General features: G+C 44.4%; 1 protein-coding gene across 17 annotated transcripts in view; it reads right to left on the reverse strand.

Moving 5' to 3' along the window:
- Positions 1–18201, reverse strand: part of ak9 (adenylate kinase 9) — a 371922-nt gene that overhangs the window by 203594 nt on the left and 150127 nt on the right. For all 17 annotated transcript variants that reach the window (XR_011340758.1, XR_011340759.1, XM_069887555.1 and 14 more), the window contains one exon: positions 17997–18125. Coding sequence is in view for 15 of the 17 variants with exons in the window: in XM_069887555.1 (XP_069743656.1) it covers positions 17997–18125 (129 nt within the window). In the remaining 2 variants the exon portion in view is untranslated. The remainder of the gene's footprint in view (positions 1–17996; positions 18126–18201) is intronic.

The following is an 18201-nucleotide window of genomic DNA, read 5'->3' on the forward strand; positions in this document are numbered from 1 at the left end:
ATTTATTATGATAGCCTTAGCTGTAGCAAAAAAATATATAATGTCAACTTGGAAATCAGAAGAGAGCAATGGTACATGGAAAAAATAACATATAATTTAGAAAATAAAGTCACATTATTTGAACAAATTTGGGAACCGTACATGGAACACAACAGAGAGGGCCTACCATGGACCTCCACCCCCTAAAATGATAGAATGAGAAGAAGACGAAATGAACTGATCCAGTGTGTAAGAGTAGATGACCCAATTTTCTTGTTTATTTTCATTGTGTGATGACATTGTTTAATGGGTTTATTGTTGAACAATGGGTTTGGAGGGGGGGAAGGAAGGATGGAGGGGGTAAAAAGGGGGAGAAAATGAGACAGTGTATATTCAAGAGGGGAATGTTTGTGTGTATTTGTATTTTCATAGTTTGAAAAATTAAAAAAAACTAAAATCTGCACAGGAACTACTGAGAGGGCTCTGCCATCAGCCCCAGTAAGACTGCTTTTCTGAACTGAAGCATACTTTTTGACTGTCTCGATAGTCTTGGATTCAGATTGTTTGACTTCTTTTTCAACTTTACTTTGTTGAGTATGCAGAAATTTGGAATGTTTAAACTGCATATATCACAACTGAGTCACTTATTACAAGTTTTGTTGATGTGCCCTTTACACAAGCAGCCAAAACATATTCCATTCTTCTTTAAAAAAATTAATTTCCCATCATGAGACTTTTTCTCCAACATCTTTCTAAAGCATGCTTATCTTTGCAATACAAACAGCTTTCCTGAACATTGTGATTTTCATTCTCCTTTGTTTTTTTGTTCGTTCCTGTGTTTGTGTCTGAAATAGTAGTAACAAAGGTACTTCCCTTTGGTTTCTGTTGAGACAATGACTTAGACTTCTTTACATCTTTAGGAACTATTGAAGTATCCTTAATATTTCCAAATACTGGTACAGTGTTAACATGCACATGCCAATCCAAAAATTGTACAACATCCTCAAAAGTGGTGTTCCTTCCAGGAATAGTCTTAAGTTCTGAAACTTTGGTTCTCCATAAATCCTTCCGCTTATAAGGCAATTTGTTTATAATAATCAACAAATTAACAAGCAAATACAGCTCTTACAAATATACACTACTTCCCATTGTGTTACAACTCTCAGAAAGAGTGCATATACTTGTAAACTCTTTGTGTCCTCTGATTTTATTGCTGACCAAGAAAGAATCTTGTCGACATGGGCCCTTGTGATTTTATGTTCATCTCCATAATGATGAAGCAATAATTCTTTTGCCCTGGTTAAAACCTTGTTCTGGATTCATATATTGACAACTTTTGACTAACGTCTTCGGCTGTCCTCCAGTTTACTGTTCCAAGTAATAAGACAATCTTTAGCATTCTTAGTATTATTTTCAATGTGATGTTTAAAAGATTTTACGAATGTCAGATATTGTAATGGATCTCTATTAAAAATTGGAATTTCCTTCTTAGGTAAATCGTAGCAGTGATTTAATTTCATTTTGCTATGAGTGATATTATATTGTCTTGTGACTTGGTTATCGTGAGGTGAATGGCGAAAATACATCTTGCACTAGTACCATAGGTGTAGGACCTTGAGTTGTAATTGATGGAAATCCTTGGATTGTAAATGATGGCATTGGTGGAGATCCTTGACGTAGCTGGTTCTCCAGCAACATGAAGAGACATCAATGGTTGAGTATGGTTGAATTTTTTTGAAATACCCTCCTTTTGGGAAGATCCATATATTGTGTGCTCTGGAGAGAATGAATATCGTTAGTTCTTTCCGTAGGGTTGGTCATAGTCATATGAGCACTAGCAGTGACACCCATGACTCCTTGCTCGAGTATATTTCTTTTCTTGTATTTGCGGTACTCATGGCTCTGCTAGAAGGTTAGGTGCTATCCCTTTGGGTATGTAACTTTGAATGACAAATCTTGCAAAAGCCTGAGATAGTGCTTTCACTTTGGCCATATTCATAGCACAAGCTCTAGTCTTTTCTCTATTCAATAATATATTTTGTTCTTCACTAACCATCTGTAACCTTTTAAGTTGCTCTTTTTGCTCCAATTGCTGTTTCTTGATTTCAGCTTCTTGCCTCAGTTGCTGATTCTTCATTTCATCTTCCCTGTCTTCCAAAGTAAATCTTTTCCCCAACCATTGTTGTGCACAGACAGTGGCCAAGTCTGCTTGCACTTTAGCATGCATAGTTGATGTGCTTGAAGCATGTGAAGCTGTACTTGCTCTTGATGCTTTGAAGACATTGAACATCTTCCTGCGCTCATAACATTGGAAATACTATAATCAGATTCACATCTGAACTTTTAGGTACTGCTGATTGAGTCTCTACCTTCTGCATTTCGCTTGGTACAGCTCCAATGGGACTTTGCAACATAGATTCATCTGTTCCAGTTCCACTAATCTTTAAGCCAGTGAATGAGGCCTGCATTGCCTTGACAGAGTCTTCTTCTTGTTTGCTAGTTGAAGCTGCTTCTTCTTTGGCGGCTGGTACCAACCTCCTGACAAGCGAGGTCGGTCCGCCTTGCTGGCTCAACTCACAATTAAATAGTTCTTTGAGAGGACTTGCTTGCTTGAAGTCTTTACCCTGACGAGACTTCTTTTTATCCATCTTGGGTTCTTCACTCTGCAACGTGGCTTCTTCCCTGGCTTCTCCTGGTTCCTGGGAACTGTAAATGAATTTTGTATCTTACTTGGTCCCTTTAAGAGAGTTTCTACTGGCTGAATTGTCTCTATGATTCTGCAGACAATCTTTCTTATCTCAATGTTTTTGTTTACAAGAACATATTCTGGGCATCCTGCCATTTCTGCTACCAGAGCTCTGGCTTATCTTTTTCAAGGTTGCAGGTGTCTGGCCAGTCTTTGGCACAATTTCAAACTGCACAATTCACAGACAAGTTCTCACAGATTTCTGGAATATTCTATTGGTACACCTGGATGTCTTGGCTTTAAATCAATTTGTTAATACTTTTAGACAAATTTTACGTGGCTTTCTTCTGAACAAAGTTCACAATTAAATTTTTATTTAAATCAAAATTTAGACGACACTTTCCTTATTCTAATATATCCTAATTTCAAAGTATCATCTTCCAAAGCGTGAGTTGCAATATTCTGAATTTAGATCTCTTTAATCCAACAAATCACACTCTGGCTGTAACTTTATGTAGTTTTAATTTGTTGATAAAATGGATAAACATTTTGCATAGCTTCACATTTAAACTTTCATAATGATGAATAACGAAGTTTTTAATATATCATAGAAATATAAAACATATATAAAAATACAAATGATCTTTTAAAGAGATACACAAAGGTTTTTAAAGAGATACAAATTCAAAGAAAAATTTCTCGTGCTCGTGCTTCCTTCACATCTTTTAGAATAAGCAAGAGCAAGCATTTAGCCTGGGCAGATATTATGACATATTACATCATAGTCACTATGGTAACACTATAAATAGTTCTCAAAGAGACAGGCACAAAATTAACTAGAGGAAGCTGTGCCTCTGCACACATTGGCCAGTTGTGGTCACTGAATGATGAGCTTTGCTACCGGGGCTTCATGTGCATTTCTCATTTCATCAAGGCACACAACCTACCCTAAACTATTGAAGATACCAGGGAAATGACCAGGTCCTGCCAGGTCTGTGCTGAGTGCAAACTGCACTTCTACCGCTCCGACAACGCAGACTCAATAAAAGCATCCTGCCCTTTCAAATGACTTGATGTCGATTTCAAAGGTCTCCTCCCTTCCACCAATGGAAGTGTGTACTTTCTTAACGTTATCAATGAGTATTCACATTTTCTGTTCGCCATCCTCTGCTCAGACATGACCACCACCACAGTCATTAGGGCCTTGCAATCTATTTTCACTCTGTTTGGTTATCCCAGCTATATCCAAAGGGACCAGGGCTCATCATTTATGAGCGAAGAGCTAAGCCAGAATCTGATTGTAAGAGGATGACTAGCTATAATCCCTGGGAGAACGGACAAGTTGAAAAGGAAAATGTGACAGTATGGAAGGACAAGTTGAAAAGGAAAATGTGACAGTATGGAAGGCTGTGAATTTGGCCCTCTGGTCCAAAGGCCTTCCAGACTCATGCTGGCAAGAAGTCCCACCCATGGCGCTTCACTCCATAAGGTCGCTTCTCTGCACTGCAACCAACGCAATTCCTCACAAGCTAATGTTCACTTTCCAGAGGAAATTCACGTCCCGGCTTGGCTAATGGCACCGGGGCTAGTCCTGCTGAGAAAGCATGTGAGGAGGAGCAAGACAGACCCCCTGATCGAGAAGGTGCACCTGCTGCACACCAAACTAACATATGCCTATGTGGCATACCTTGATGGCAGAGAGGACGCAATCTCAATTAGAGAACTGGCACCCACTGGATGGATAAGAAGAAGTCTCATCAGGATCCAATGCCACAAACTCTAAGTACCCCACCCAGGGTTCCGGATGACACTGGTCGGGAAGTGGGTTAATCCACTCCGTGACCAAAGCCGGAGTCCTCGAGACCCAATAATCTTGCACCACAGGGGGTCCAGGAAGTTCAGGAAATCCAAGTTCCTCCAGTACTGAGGCGCTCAACCAGAATAACTAGACCCCCTGACAGACTCAACTTGTAAATATCTGTAAACTATTAGTATTTTTGAATGTCTGTTTTCTGTTTTTCACCTGCAGGTTCTCTTCTGAAGGAAGGGGTGAATGCAGTGAACTGGAATTCACTGTCTGTGTGTTGTTCAGATGGCTGGTTCCTCCCTCACCTACGCCAATATAAACCCTGGATTTCCCACCTTACCTCAGATTCACCTGAGGACTATTTATCTACCAGCCATTGATCGAAAACTATTAAAAGCCTGTTTGTGCTCCCATAAGTCTCTGAGTGCAATCAGTCGCATTACTACCTTGTGTGCAAGTTTTAAGCTAATTAAAGCCTGAAGTGCATCCTTCATAGTTTGTGCTTGTTGTTCACACTACAGTGCACCATAATTTAATTAGTTTGATTTTAAAGAACCATGGAAGTTTCTCAGCATAGAGAAGCTGGATACTGACCCCCAACACCCGGACGCTCCAGTCCATTAAGAAATCTGGAAGCATGTGATTGAGGCAATCATTCACGCTCAGGCTGAGGTCATCAACTCAGACCAAAAGAAACTCAGTACTGCGCACAAAACTGGGCCCGTTTGCATTCCAGGCGATCTGTGACTGTGCCAAGTATGAACCAGTGATGGCCATCCTGGAAAACATCTACTAGCCTCTAGCGAATGTACTCTACTCCAAGTACCTGCTTAGCATCAGGCTACAACAACTGGGTGAGACAGTAGAGGCTTACCTTGGGGCACTGCTTGAACTGGCATACCCGTGCATGTACAAGATCAGGGTGACTGCTGGAGAAGGGAGCGATTCATCAAGGATGTGTGTGTGTGTGAGCCCTGTGATTGAGGGCGACCTGTCAGAGACTGCTGGAAGAAAGCAATGCATCCCTCATGAGGGTCATCGATATGGTCTGCTCCCTGGAAGTTGCAGCCTACTTCGCAGAAGTCTTCTTATTGCCTCCTCTGTCTTGGCCGATGCAGACAACCGCTGTCACTGAGGGGCCCTTCTGTGGAGAAGCGATCACCGCTGCTGATGCATCCTGCTGTTGTAAGTACTGCAGGTCCTGGTATGGGTCCAATAGACGCTCCCAGAAGAACTGCCCATGAGGAACTTGCATTGTTCCTGATGCGGTAAGAAAGGCAACTTTGTCAAAGTGAGCCTCTCCAAACAGCTAGGAGTGCTGCGGCCCTCCGTGACCACTCAAAAGCCCCCTTTGACCCTCCGGCGCCTCCATATGTGAGTATCGGGCAGCGTCATTGCTCCGCCCGTCACTTCCACCCGCACCGAACACATCACTTCTGTTCCGCCGACCCAACAATGCGTTCAACATGTGTGCGTATAGCCAGCCCTGGACTGCGCACTCACTGCACTCCACAGTGGCACACACATTGTATCAGACCCACCACGCTGCACAGATGATGCCTCCGCCATCCTGGCTGATCGGGACTGCAGCTACCAACAGCTACTCGACATCGCCAGCTTGGAGCAGCAACTTGGACACCGAGTTGGTCCTAGCATCCACCACACTGTCGGACAACATCCCCCAAGGACCTGGGCACTCAGTTATGGACAGTCCAAGTGGGCTTTCTTGAGGCAGTCGACTTTAAACATACTTGTATTTTGTAAAATTTTAAATAAATTTTTCAAAAAAACAACATATCATGCCTGCCTCCAATGTCTAGAGTATATAAAACCCCCTCCCTTCTCAGTACCTTGAAAGGCCCTTCATAAGGACACAGCAGGGAGTACCTGGTTTTCCCCATCTTACAAAGACAAAGTCCACAGCTTTGAGTTCTTGTGGGATGTGGCTGGTTGGCATCCCATGGATGGTGGTAGGATCTGGATGTGGGTATGCGGTGTGGTTCCTCACCCATTATAAGACATCCGGGGCATTTGGTGGTGGTTCCATGGAGCCAAAATGGATGTTGCCTGCAACCTATTGTGAGGTAAAGGCTCTCGTATAGGTATCCGTGTCGCAGGCCAGCATGGGTGGCGCCTTTGGCCAGAGTGTAAAGCAGTCGACCACAGTGTAAAGGAAAGGGGGCCTACACTGTCCACATGGTCGAATCTGTTCGCTGCGGGTGGGAAATGTTGCACAGGGCCTTTAGTGTGTCAATGGAATTTGGCTCGTTGGCATTGTACACAGGTTTTTGCCCAAAGTGAAACTTCAAGCTGAACCCTGTGCCATACGAACCTATCTGAAATGAGGTGGACTGTTGACTGGATGGAAGGATGAGACAGTCCATGCACTTGACTGAATACCTGCCATCTTCAGGTCATGGGGAGGATTGGCCTGGGGTGGTCTGTAGACATATCGCACAGGAGTGTTGGGCTTCCTGGGTTTGGCGCGAACTCCTCAATTTGTAGGCTGGTGATGGCGGTGCTGTATGCCTGTATGTCAGCACCTTCAGACTGGTCCCTAGCGAGCTGAGCTGTGTCGATGTCACGCGTGACCTCGGAGATTGTTGGCCTGGACAGTGCATTAGCTACCATGTTGCACTTCCCTGCTACGTGGCGGATGTCCGTTCTATATTCAGATGTACAAAAGGTGCCATTATTGCCTCACTGATCAGGGGTCTGAGACTTTGCCTAGTGCCTGACCCAGTGACTTCTGGTCCATGTAGGCCATGAACACTTGGCCTTCAATAATGTACTGGAAATGGCGTATGACCCAGTACATTGCCAGCAGTTCGCGATCAAAAGTGCTGTACTTTAGCTCGAGTAGTCAGAGGTGTTTGCTGAAGAAAGTGAATGGCCACCACTGGTGATCCACCCACTGTTGCAGCGCTGCGCCCACTGCCCAGTCTGAGGCATCTGTCATTAACGACAGGGGTAAGTCTGGATCTGGGTGTGCCAGGAATGTGGCTTTGGAAAGTGCTGTTTTGGTCTCCTCGAATGCCTGGAGTGCCTCCACAGACCAGCTGGGCTCCTTGATACCTGACTTAACGAGGTCGAAGAGAGGCCGCATGGTGGCTGCTGCTCCTGGGAGGAAACAATGGTAGAAATTCACCATCCCAAGGAATTCCTGCAGGCTTTTGAGGGTTTTAAGCCTGGGAAAGTCTCAACCTGTTCAGGCAAAGGTGTTGCTCCTTCGCTGGAGAAGCGGTGCCTAAGGAATTTGATGGTGGACAAACCGAACTGGCACTTGGATGGGTTGATGGTTAGCCCAAAAGTCTGCAGCCAGGCAAACAGGCATTTTAAATGTTCTTTGTGGGTCCTAGCATTTGGGCTGACAATGAGGATGTCGTCCAGGAACACGAGAATCCCCTCCAGGTCACTTGCCACTACGTCCATGAGGCGCTGGAATGTTTGGGTCATGTTTTTCAGCCCGAATGGCATTATCAGGAACTCGAAGAGGCCAAACAGGGTGATTATGGCTGTCTTCTGGTGCACTGGGGTCTTGTGGTAGCACTTCACCAGGTTGACTTTGGAAAAAGTCTGGGCACCTTGGAGTCATGTGGCAAAGTCCTGTGTGTGCGGGATGGGGTATCTGTCCAGTACCGTTGTCTCGTTGAGTCTGCAGTAGTCTCCGCAGGGGCGCTGGCCGCCAGATTTCTTTGGGACCACGTGCAGCCCATGGGCTGTTGGAACAGCGGACAATCCCCAATTCCTCCATCATGGCAGAAGGCCTTCGCCTGGAGGATCTTATCTTGGGGCAGTTGCCACGCCACACAAGTGGTCCGGTGGTCTCAATGTACTGTTGCACGCCATGTGCTGGTTCTGCATCGTGTAAGTTGGGCCAGTAGAGCAGGGAAGTCGGGTGAGAAGTGTGGTCTACTTGCTTTGTTCGAGAGCGTGGATTCCCAAAGGCTGGAAGGTGCGTTGGCGCAGTATGAGGGGGTAAACCTGCAAGGTGGTGGCATTAACCAGCCCGCATCAGTTGAGGTCAAGCAGGAGTTTGTTCACCTGGAGGAAATCCGTTCCTAGAGGAGACTGACCTACTGAGGCAATGGTACAGCCCCAGCTGAAAACAGCATTCCCAGTATGAATGGTCGCGCAATGTGTCCTATAGATGGGAATGGTTGAACTGTTGGCAGTCTGTAGGGGTAGGCCTCTGGCATTGTTTTTCTGCTCAAAAAACGTGGGCGGAACTAGGCTGATTTCTGCATTGGCATCCATCAGGAATTCCCACTGGGCCTTCCAGTTTCAAAGGTAAAGCAGGCCTTTTCTGGTGCCAACCACCGAGGCCACTAACGGCAGCCAGCACATTTCCCTGCATCAGACTGGGTTTGCTGCCTGAAAAGGTGCAGGGCGGTACACACCACTGGGCATTGTGGCCCCTTATGGTGGTAGTAGTAGTACCCTGCTGTTTTGTTGATGCAGTTGCCATGTTGTGGCTGGACGGCTGCGATGGTTGCCATGGGGGCGCACGAGGTGGCCGAGTTTTGTGCTGTTGCTCCCACTGTGTAAATGGGCTGCATGTGGATAGAGTTGGGATGCGGAATGCGGAGGAGCAAGTCTGCTTCTCTCGCCACGAGGTGCTGTTCGGCAAAGTCCATATTGGAGATGGTGGCAGTAACGTGGATCGGCAACTTAGAAAGGAACAGGGCTTCAAACAGGAAGCACTTTGTGTGTCCATCTGCAAGGGCCACTAGCTCCTGCATCAGTTCTGAGGGGTTGCGGTCACCTAGGCCCTGCGTGTTAAGCATGCTGGCTAAGTTCAAATGACTCGAGCAAAAACCGTTTAAACATCGTGTACCTCCCATTCATGGGTGAGTTTTTGACAAACAGAGCGACCTTTGTTGCTGTGGCAGGGTCCAGGGCGCTGACCACATGCCAGAACTTCATGTCCTCGGCTGTTATTCCTCCCAGGACGAATTATGATTCTGCAAGTTGCAGCCAGCTGCATGGATGGTTTGCCCAGAATGGTGACAAGTGGATGCTTGGGCTGTGAATAAGTCAGCAGGATTCATCTTGCTGTGTATTGTGGGTTCTAAAACCGTTAAAATCTGTTCAGGGTCACCACTGCAAAAGGCAGAGCTGCTGAAATAAATGCTGTCCACACTAAGCAAGTAAACCAGTAACTACCGTTTATTCAAACCGTGCGCATTCCTTTTTAGGGGAGGCGACAGGCTCACGAGAGTGATGTCATAATGCTGCAGTGAGGCCTGGCCGTTCCCCTGACAATGCGCTCCTGCAGACTGGAATTTCTGCATGGTGGAAGGAAAACCCCTGTGCCCTGCCGCACCGGCTGTTCACTACGGTGATTTGGCCCATCGTGTGTGGGGTTGACCCGGCCCGCTACACTATCCCTTCTGCCTATCACTTCTCATCTTTTATCTCCTGTATTCTCCCACCCATATCCAACGACTTCTTGCCTATGACCCTGTGCTCTTCCCCCCACTATTTTATTCAGGTGTGTGCCTGCTTTTTGCTCTTACCTGATGAAGGGTTCGTTGGTTATGAATCTTTATCTGTGCTACATAAAGAACACTGCGTAACTTGCTGAGTTTCTCCAACATTTTTGTGTAATGAATAATCACAGCAAACGCAGATTTTCTTGTTTAACTCTAAGATTTTAGTCTCCAGAATGGAGGACCATCGCCTTCCCAAGATCGTGTTATATGGCGAGCTCTCCACTGGCCACCGTGACAGAGGTGCACCAAAGAAAAGGTACAAGGACTGCCTAAAGAAATCTCTTGGTGCCTGCCACATTGACCACCGCCAGTGGGCTGATAACGCCTCAAACCGTGCATCTTGGCGCCTCACAGCTGGATCTTCAGCAGCGTGGACTCGATGCTGTCGACCTCTGCCATCTCGAGTACTTCGACGTTAGGGATGAAAGCGCTCCAATGGATGTTGAGGATGGAGCGGAGACAACGCTGGTGGAAGCGTTCTAGGAGCCGTAGGTGGTGCCGGTAGAGGACCCATGATTCGGAGCCGAACAGGAGTGTGGGTATAACAACGGCTCTGTATACGCTTATCTTTGTGAGGTTTTTCAGTTGGTTGTTTTTCCAGACTCTTAAAAAAAACATTATTAAACACACTGAAGGAATTAAATTTAGAGGTGAAAGATATTCGAGGCCAAGGCTATGACAATGGTAGCAACATGAAAGGTCACACATCTGGAGTACAAGAAAACATTCTCTTCCTTCTACGTAGTTTTTTTTTCTTGAAATTGTCTAAACTTCAATGGTAATTCAACAGCTTCAGCCAATTCATTTGCGCCTATTAGGACATCATTAAAACTGCCCTCTCTAAATTCTTAGCCATGATAATAGTTTTTCAAATGACTCCATGCCTTCATCAATGTCCTTTGTTTCACCTTGTAGTTCCTTGCTTACATAGTTAACTTTAAAAAGTACTTCATGCCAAAATATTAAAGAAACTAAAAATTTGTAGTCTTTTAGCTGGTTTGTTAAAGATTCAGCTTCTGCTTTTACCTTGGGCTCATCTGTTATCTCTGATATTTCCACAAATGCATCATATACTTCTCCAACCTGATAACGAATAGCTTTAACACTATCAATCTGACACTCCCACCTTGTGTTGCTCAAGGGTTTCACTGATAATCCAGGTACATGTTTGTTAAAGACTGCCCACCTCTTAGTTGATGCAATGAACAATATGTAGATCCTTTGCAAGATCCCAAAAAATGTTATAGCATCTGGACAACACTTGACTACATCTCCGAGTAAAAGGTTATAATTGTGACATGCACAGGGTACAAAGAAAGCTCTTGAATTATCCTTCAACAGTCGTGCTTGTACTCCAGATATGTGACCTTCCATGTTGCTACCGTTGTCATAGCCTTGGCCTCGAATGTCTTTCACCTCTAAATTTAATTCCTTCAGTGTGTTTAATAATGTTTTATATAAATCTTCTGCCGCTGCTCTCCCTGTGCCCTGACTGGGGCCACCGCCTCCAACTCTCTGCCCAGACCGGGGCCTCCACCTATCTCACTCGACCGAGGTCGGGGCCGCTGCCTCCCCCTTGCCCGTGCCCGGATTGGGGCCGCCGCCGCCTACCCTCAGCCCGGACTGGGGCCGGGGCCGCCGCTGCTCTCCCTGTGCCCGGACTGGGGCCGCCGCCTCCCACTCTCTGCCCGGATCGGGGCCTCCGCCTGCCTCACACGACCGAGGCTGGGGCCGCCGCCTCCCCCTTGCTCCTGCCCGGATTGGGGCCGCCGCCGCCTACCCTCAGCCCGGACCGGGACCGGGGCCGCCGCTGCTCTCCCTGTGCCCGGTCTGGGGCCGCCGTCTCCCACTCTCCTCACCCAGGATGAGACATATAAGGCAATCGAACAACTGAAAAGTGGCAAAGCAGCAGGTATGGATGGAATCCCCCCAGAGGTCTGGAAGGCTGGCAGCAAAACTCTGCATGTCAAACTGCATGAGTTTTTCAAGCTTTGTTGGGACCAAGGAAAACTGCCTCAGGACCTTCGTGATGCCACCATCATCACCCTGTACAAAAACAAAGGTGAGAAATCAGACTGCTCAAACTACAGGGGAATCACGCTGCTCTCCATTGCAGGCAAAATCTTCACTAGGATTCTCCTAAATAGAATAATACCTAGTGTCGCCGAGAATATTCTCCCAGAATCACAGTGCGGCTTTCGCGCAAACAGAGGTACTACTGACATGGTCTTTGCCCTCAGACAACTCCAAGAAAAGTGCAGAGAACAAAACAAAGGACTCTACATCACCTTTGTTGACCTCACCAAAGCCTTCGACACCGTGAGCAGGAAAGGGCTTTGGCAAATACTAGAGCGCATCGGATGCCCCCCAAAGTTCCTCAACATGATTGTCCAACTGCACGAAAACCAACAAGGTCGGGTCAGATACAGCAATGAGCTCTCTGAACCCTTCTCCATTAACAATGGCGTGAAGCAAGGCTGTGTTCTCGCACCAACCCTCTTTTCAATCTTCTTCAGCATGATGCTGAAACAAGCCATGAAAGACCTCAACAATGAAGACGCTGTTTACATCCGGTACCGCACGGATGGCAGTCTCTTCAATCTGAGGCGCCTGCAAGCTCACACCAAGACACAAGAGCAACTTGTCCGTGAACTACTCTTTGCAGACGATGCCGCTTTAGTTGCCCATTCAGAGCCAGCTCTTCAGCGCTTGACGTCCTGTTTTGCGGAAACTGCCAAAATGTTTGGCCTGGAAGTCAGCCTGAAGAAAACTGAGGTCCTCCATCAGCCAGCTCCCCACCATGACTACCAGCCCCCCCACATCTCCATCGGGCACACAAAACTCAAAACGGTCAACCAGTTTACCTATCTCGGCTGCACCATTTCATCAGATGCAAGGATCGACAACGAGATAGACAACAGACTCGCCAAGGCAAATAGTGCCTTTGGAAGACTACACAAAAGAGTCTGGAAAAACAACCAACTGAAAAACCTCACAAAGATAAGCATATACAGAGCCATTGTCATACCCACACTCCTGTTCGGCTCCGAATCATGGGTCCTCTACCGGCATCACCTACGGCTCCTAGAACGCTTCCACCAGCGTTGTCTCCGCTCCATCCTCAACATTCATTGGAGCGCTTTCATCCCTAACGTCGAAGTACTTGAGATGGCAGAGGTCGACAGCATCGAGTCCACGCTGCTGAAGATCCAGCTGCGCTGGATGGATCACGTCTCCAGAATGGAGGACCATCGCCTTCCCAAGATCGTGTTATATGGCGAGCTCTCCACTGGCCACCGTGACAGAGGTGCACCAAAGAAAAGGTACAAGGACTGCCTAAAGAAATCTCTTGGTGCCTGCCACATTGACCACCACCAGTGGGCTGATATCGCCTCAAACCGTGCATCTTGGCGCCACACAGTTTGGCAGGTTGCAACCTCCTTTGAAGAAGACCGCAGAGCCCACCTCACTGACAAAAGGCAAAGGAGGAAAAACCCAACACCCAACCCCAACCAACCAATTTTCCCCTGCAACTGCTGCGACCGTGTCTGCCTGTCCCGCATCGGACTTGTCAGCCACAAACGAGCCTGCAGCTGACGTGGACATTTATCTTAAATCTTCATCTGCGAAGCCAAGCCAAAGATATAAATCTTCTCCTGTGCTACTTTCAACCTGCATAAACTTTATGAAATGTTCTTAAACACCTGAAGGAGCCAAGTTACCATCAGACACATACCTGATCGTTAGAGATATTTGCTCTTGGTGACTCATACCTGTCTAAAATTATGGCGTAGTACTTAGCTGCTTTTACGCATTTCAGTATCTCATTCAAAACATCTGTAGCCATAATGTGTAGTAGTTAATTCTGAGTATCTTTTCCTAAATAGTGATTACGAATTTCGTGGTTTTTGACTTTTTGCAAATGTTTTTCAAGAACAGGGTCAAACTTTCCAAACAGCTCAACAAGACCTAAAAAAGTTTCCATTGTTTACACTCTCATTACCAACCTTTTTCTCTGTTCCTCTAAATGCTAGATTTCTCTCAGCAAGAAACTGCGCTATTGCTACTAACCTTTTGAATACTTGCTGCCAGTGCTTTGCATGTCCATTGACGATTATTTCAAGTTCTTTGTCAATTGTCTGTCCACTACAAAATTTTTGGTGTAACTCCCAGAAACTCCATGTGGCTTCCAAATGGTTTTAAGAATTTTCATGCTGTAAGGTAAAACATCATGAGATGGGAATGTGTAGGGAGTTACCCTGTACAGGGCAGTAACAAGAAGGGGAGGTGTCCTTGTACTCCTGTTAGGTAAAACATCATGAGATGGGAATGTATAGGGCTGTAACAAGATGTGAATGCATCCTTGTACTTACAAGATAAGAGAGACATTGATGGATTGAGAGGCAGGAAGCTAGCAGGGAAAGGATAGCAACAGTTTTAGTCATTGGACAAGTAATGATATGATGATGTTCTAAGCACATATCCAAGGGTATAAAAAATCACCATTTTGCTGATAACGGCAGAATGCATTCTCCGACTAACATGTTTAGTCGCAAGTGTTACAATCCGGTAATAAAGAACAAAGAACCCTGATTTCGACTCAGCCTGGTGTTTGTCTCACTCATTCATGAACAAAGCAGACCTAACAATGCTTACACAACCTTGTATGAAGATTAGACCAGTTGTTGAATCCACTTGTTGATAATGCACTGGTTGAGTTCTTACTAAAAAGTTTACAATAAAAGCAATAAATTCTATCAGCAGACTGAGAGTATATAATCCAAGGTCTTTCCACATTCCCCATTTGGAAGTTTCCTCTTACAGTGAAACTTTGAAAAACACAATCCCTTTTCATTTCATGGAAAGTTGTTCACTGGAATAGGAGGACCTTTCATTGGTAAATAATCTCTTACATTTTGATTTATATATGCTGGCCAGTTGGCTGGGTCATCGTAAATGTTAATTACAACTGGACTCAAGACTGTATTGTCATTTTCTGAATTGTTTTTGTTTTCTTCATCCTCAATACATGGGCGTTTCAAAGATGGAGTGACAAGGAATTTTGTGATAGCACCTCTATGTTTTTCATTTTCAGCTACCTTAGCCTTGGCCAGTGCTCGTTTCTGGTTGCCGCTTAAAGACTTACGCCCTTTGTCTCTATCTCTGCTTGTGCTTGCCATGTAAAATGACATACAAATTTTAAGCTGCTAATTTCTGGGCTATATTTTTAAGGTAAAAAAGGTAAAAGAAGTATATTTTAAAATCTTTAGACTTAAAATTACACAAAAAACTTGACGTTAGCAATTTGTTATAAAATTGGACTCAACATTCCTGATAACATGTCTACGTTGTTCTAACAGTGGAACAATCTTGTCGTCGTCGTTGGGACAACGCAAGAAACCAACGTCAACCCCACGACATTTTGCTCGTTAGCTTTACTTTGCTCCAACGTCAGCTGCTGACCTTGGAACAATGCGCCCAACTCTCAACTTGTGAACACCACTGAACAGCAAAACAAGCGACCGATTCTGGATTTTTTGAATGATGACAACTTCGAATAAGGTAAGAATTGCTTTTTTTTAGTAATAGTTAGGTTAGTTAGGTTATGTTAGTTAAGGTTACATTTCAGAATGGGGGGATGCACTTTAATTTTGCCATTTTTTAAGTTGATTTTCTTGCCAAATGTCTAGCACTAGTTTGTCGCTAGATATTTGGCTAGATAATCGGCAGAAAAACTGATGCGTGTAACGGATGAAATATGCCCCCGAAGAAAACAATTTCCGCATGGTCAAGCTAAACTACACCTGTTCCAAATCACCAAAAACATGAAACAGGCTATATTAAGCTCTGGCAGTGGAATAGCATAGTTAGTAACAGTACCCTAGTACTATTTTGATACTAAATCAAACCACTGCAAAATTATGAAACAATGACAGAGGCAGCCTTGCTAAGAATATCCGGATCTTGTAAAGATAAATAACCCCGAGATGTACAGTATATGCCCCTATAGCTGAATAACCTTGTAAACCAGCTCATAAAGATGTAGGCTATAACCCCCACAGCGACCAAGCCTAGAAAAGATCAACTTAAACTAACCTAACTTTGGGGTTATTCATCTTTATAAGACCCGAATATCCTCACCAATTCCATCTACAATTGCTAACCTTGTCAGAAATTCTACGCTTAGGCCTAGGCTGGTTACATTCAGGCTAACTGCTTAAACCTAGGCTATAGGCTCGGTCCTAGGCTAGCATGACACTATCTCAATCTTTAATTAAAGTACAAGATCTCTTATTGATTAGCTTACAGTCTGTTTTGATCTTGATAATAAGAAGAGATGCTTCATCAGCTCCAGAATACATCTATCTTACTGGGTCAAATGAATACGAAACATGAAATTTTTGGCTAGGGAGACAAAGGAGGCCTATAGCCAATAGTTTAATCGAAGACATATTTCCTAAAAATATTTCACTGAGATAATACGATCAATTAAGGGCAATAACTTAACTAGTTCACTGACAAATCCCTAAGTTTATAAGGCCTATAGTATTATTATTTTCTTAACAGTTTAACCAAAGTCCGTCACCGTGTTCTCTGCTCAAGGCCTGGGCTCAAACACGTGCGCAGGGCCCCCTTGAGGCACGGGGCCCAATTTGATCAAATTGGTGAAATAGGCTTAAAATCGGCCCTGTGTGCACAATACTTTGGCCTCACTCAAACTTGCTTGGCTCCCCACTGCAATGATACCTCATACATGAAAGTGTAGCTTGAAGAATTATTTGGCAATAATTAATATTTCAATCCTTACAATCAGCTTAAAGAATGCAAGCAAAAGAAAATCACTTTGTTTAAATACTTACCTTCATCCAGTACATAACATAAAAGGAAGGAATTAACCACCTCACTGACAAAAGGCAAAGGAGGAAAAACCCAACACCCAACCCCAACCAACCAATTTTCCCTTGCAACCGCTGCAATCGTGTCTGCCTGTCCCGCATCGGACTTGTCAGCCACAAACGAGCCTGCAGCTGACGTGGACTTTTTACCCCCTCCATAAATCTTCGTCCGCGAAGCCAAGCCAAAGAGAATAGTCTACCTTTACTTTGCCAGTTTCAGGGAAATGACCCAACCCTTACCAGATCCTCCTCTATTTTCTACATTTCTACTCTTACCTACAGCACCCCAGAAGGAACAAGGATTTAGTTATCTTGGTCCTTAACTTTCACCCCACTGTTCTCCACATCTACCATGTCATTCTTTGACATATTAGACAGATACAGTGAGATCTCTCTGTTAACCACATCTTCCCCTTTCAACCCCTTCCTGGTTTTTGCAGTGGGCACTTGTTCCAAACTTCCTTATTTCTCCAACTGACAGTTTCTGCTACAACCATAGGAAGTGTAGAGTCAATCTGCTGCAGTTGCTAATCACTGAAACAATTTTATATTCTTTGTATATTCCATAAGCACTCTAAATTCTTCAGAAGCGTCAAAGATGTTCTTCTCACTTGAGGTTGGTTTCTCCTAATTATATATTTTTGTTAAATTTTGGACATATTATCCAATAGATGGAAATAAAAGAAAACAAATGAGCAGACTACTAAACAAAATGTGAATAGTATAAAGTATCAAATATTAAAATGGGGATTAGACTCTACTGAAAACATAATAGTTTCTTCCCATGGGCAGTGAGAAGGCTGAATGACCAAAGGAACTGCTCACACTAACCATCTGAAACTCTCATTTGTACAAAACAATATTTATTTTTATAGATACTTGTCCTGCATACATATTATTTGTCTGGATGTGTGTTTCATCTAGTTGTGTGTCTGTGTGTTTTGAACCAAGGACTGGAGAATGTTGTTTCATCAGGTGGTACTTATACAATCAGATGTCAATAAACTTGACTTGAAACATTCTATGTTAACAGCTAGAAGAATGAAGAACATTTAGCACAGGTGCTAAATAAAAACATGCTATAAAAGTCAGTCAAGATGAGCAATATAATGTTATTGAAAAACTTAACCTACCAGGGTTTACAAGTACTTCTGATTCTTCAGCAATGGGTTCAACTTCTTCTGCGATCACTGGTGGTTCATTTGCAGTAGGATCAACAAGTTCTGGAACATCTAATGGTGATATTTGATCCATGGCTGGCTCTTATGTTTATAAATCAAATACAAAAACAAAAGCCAAATTACATAATATCAAAACTTACAAATGCAATGCAGTTGT

This window comes from Narcine bancroftii, chromosome 6 (assembly GCF_036971445.1).
Source record: "Narcine bancroftii isolate sNarBan1 chromosome 6, sNarBan1.hap1, whole genome shotgun sequence".
NCBI lineage: Eukaryota > Metazoa > Chordata > Chondrichthyes > Torpediniformes > Narcinidae > Narcine > Narcine bancroftii.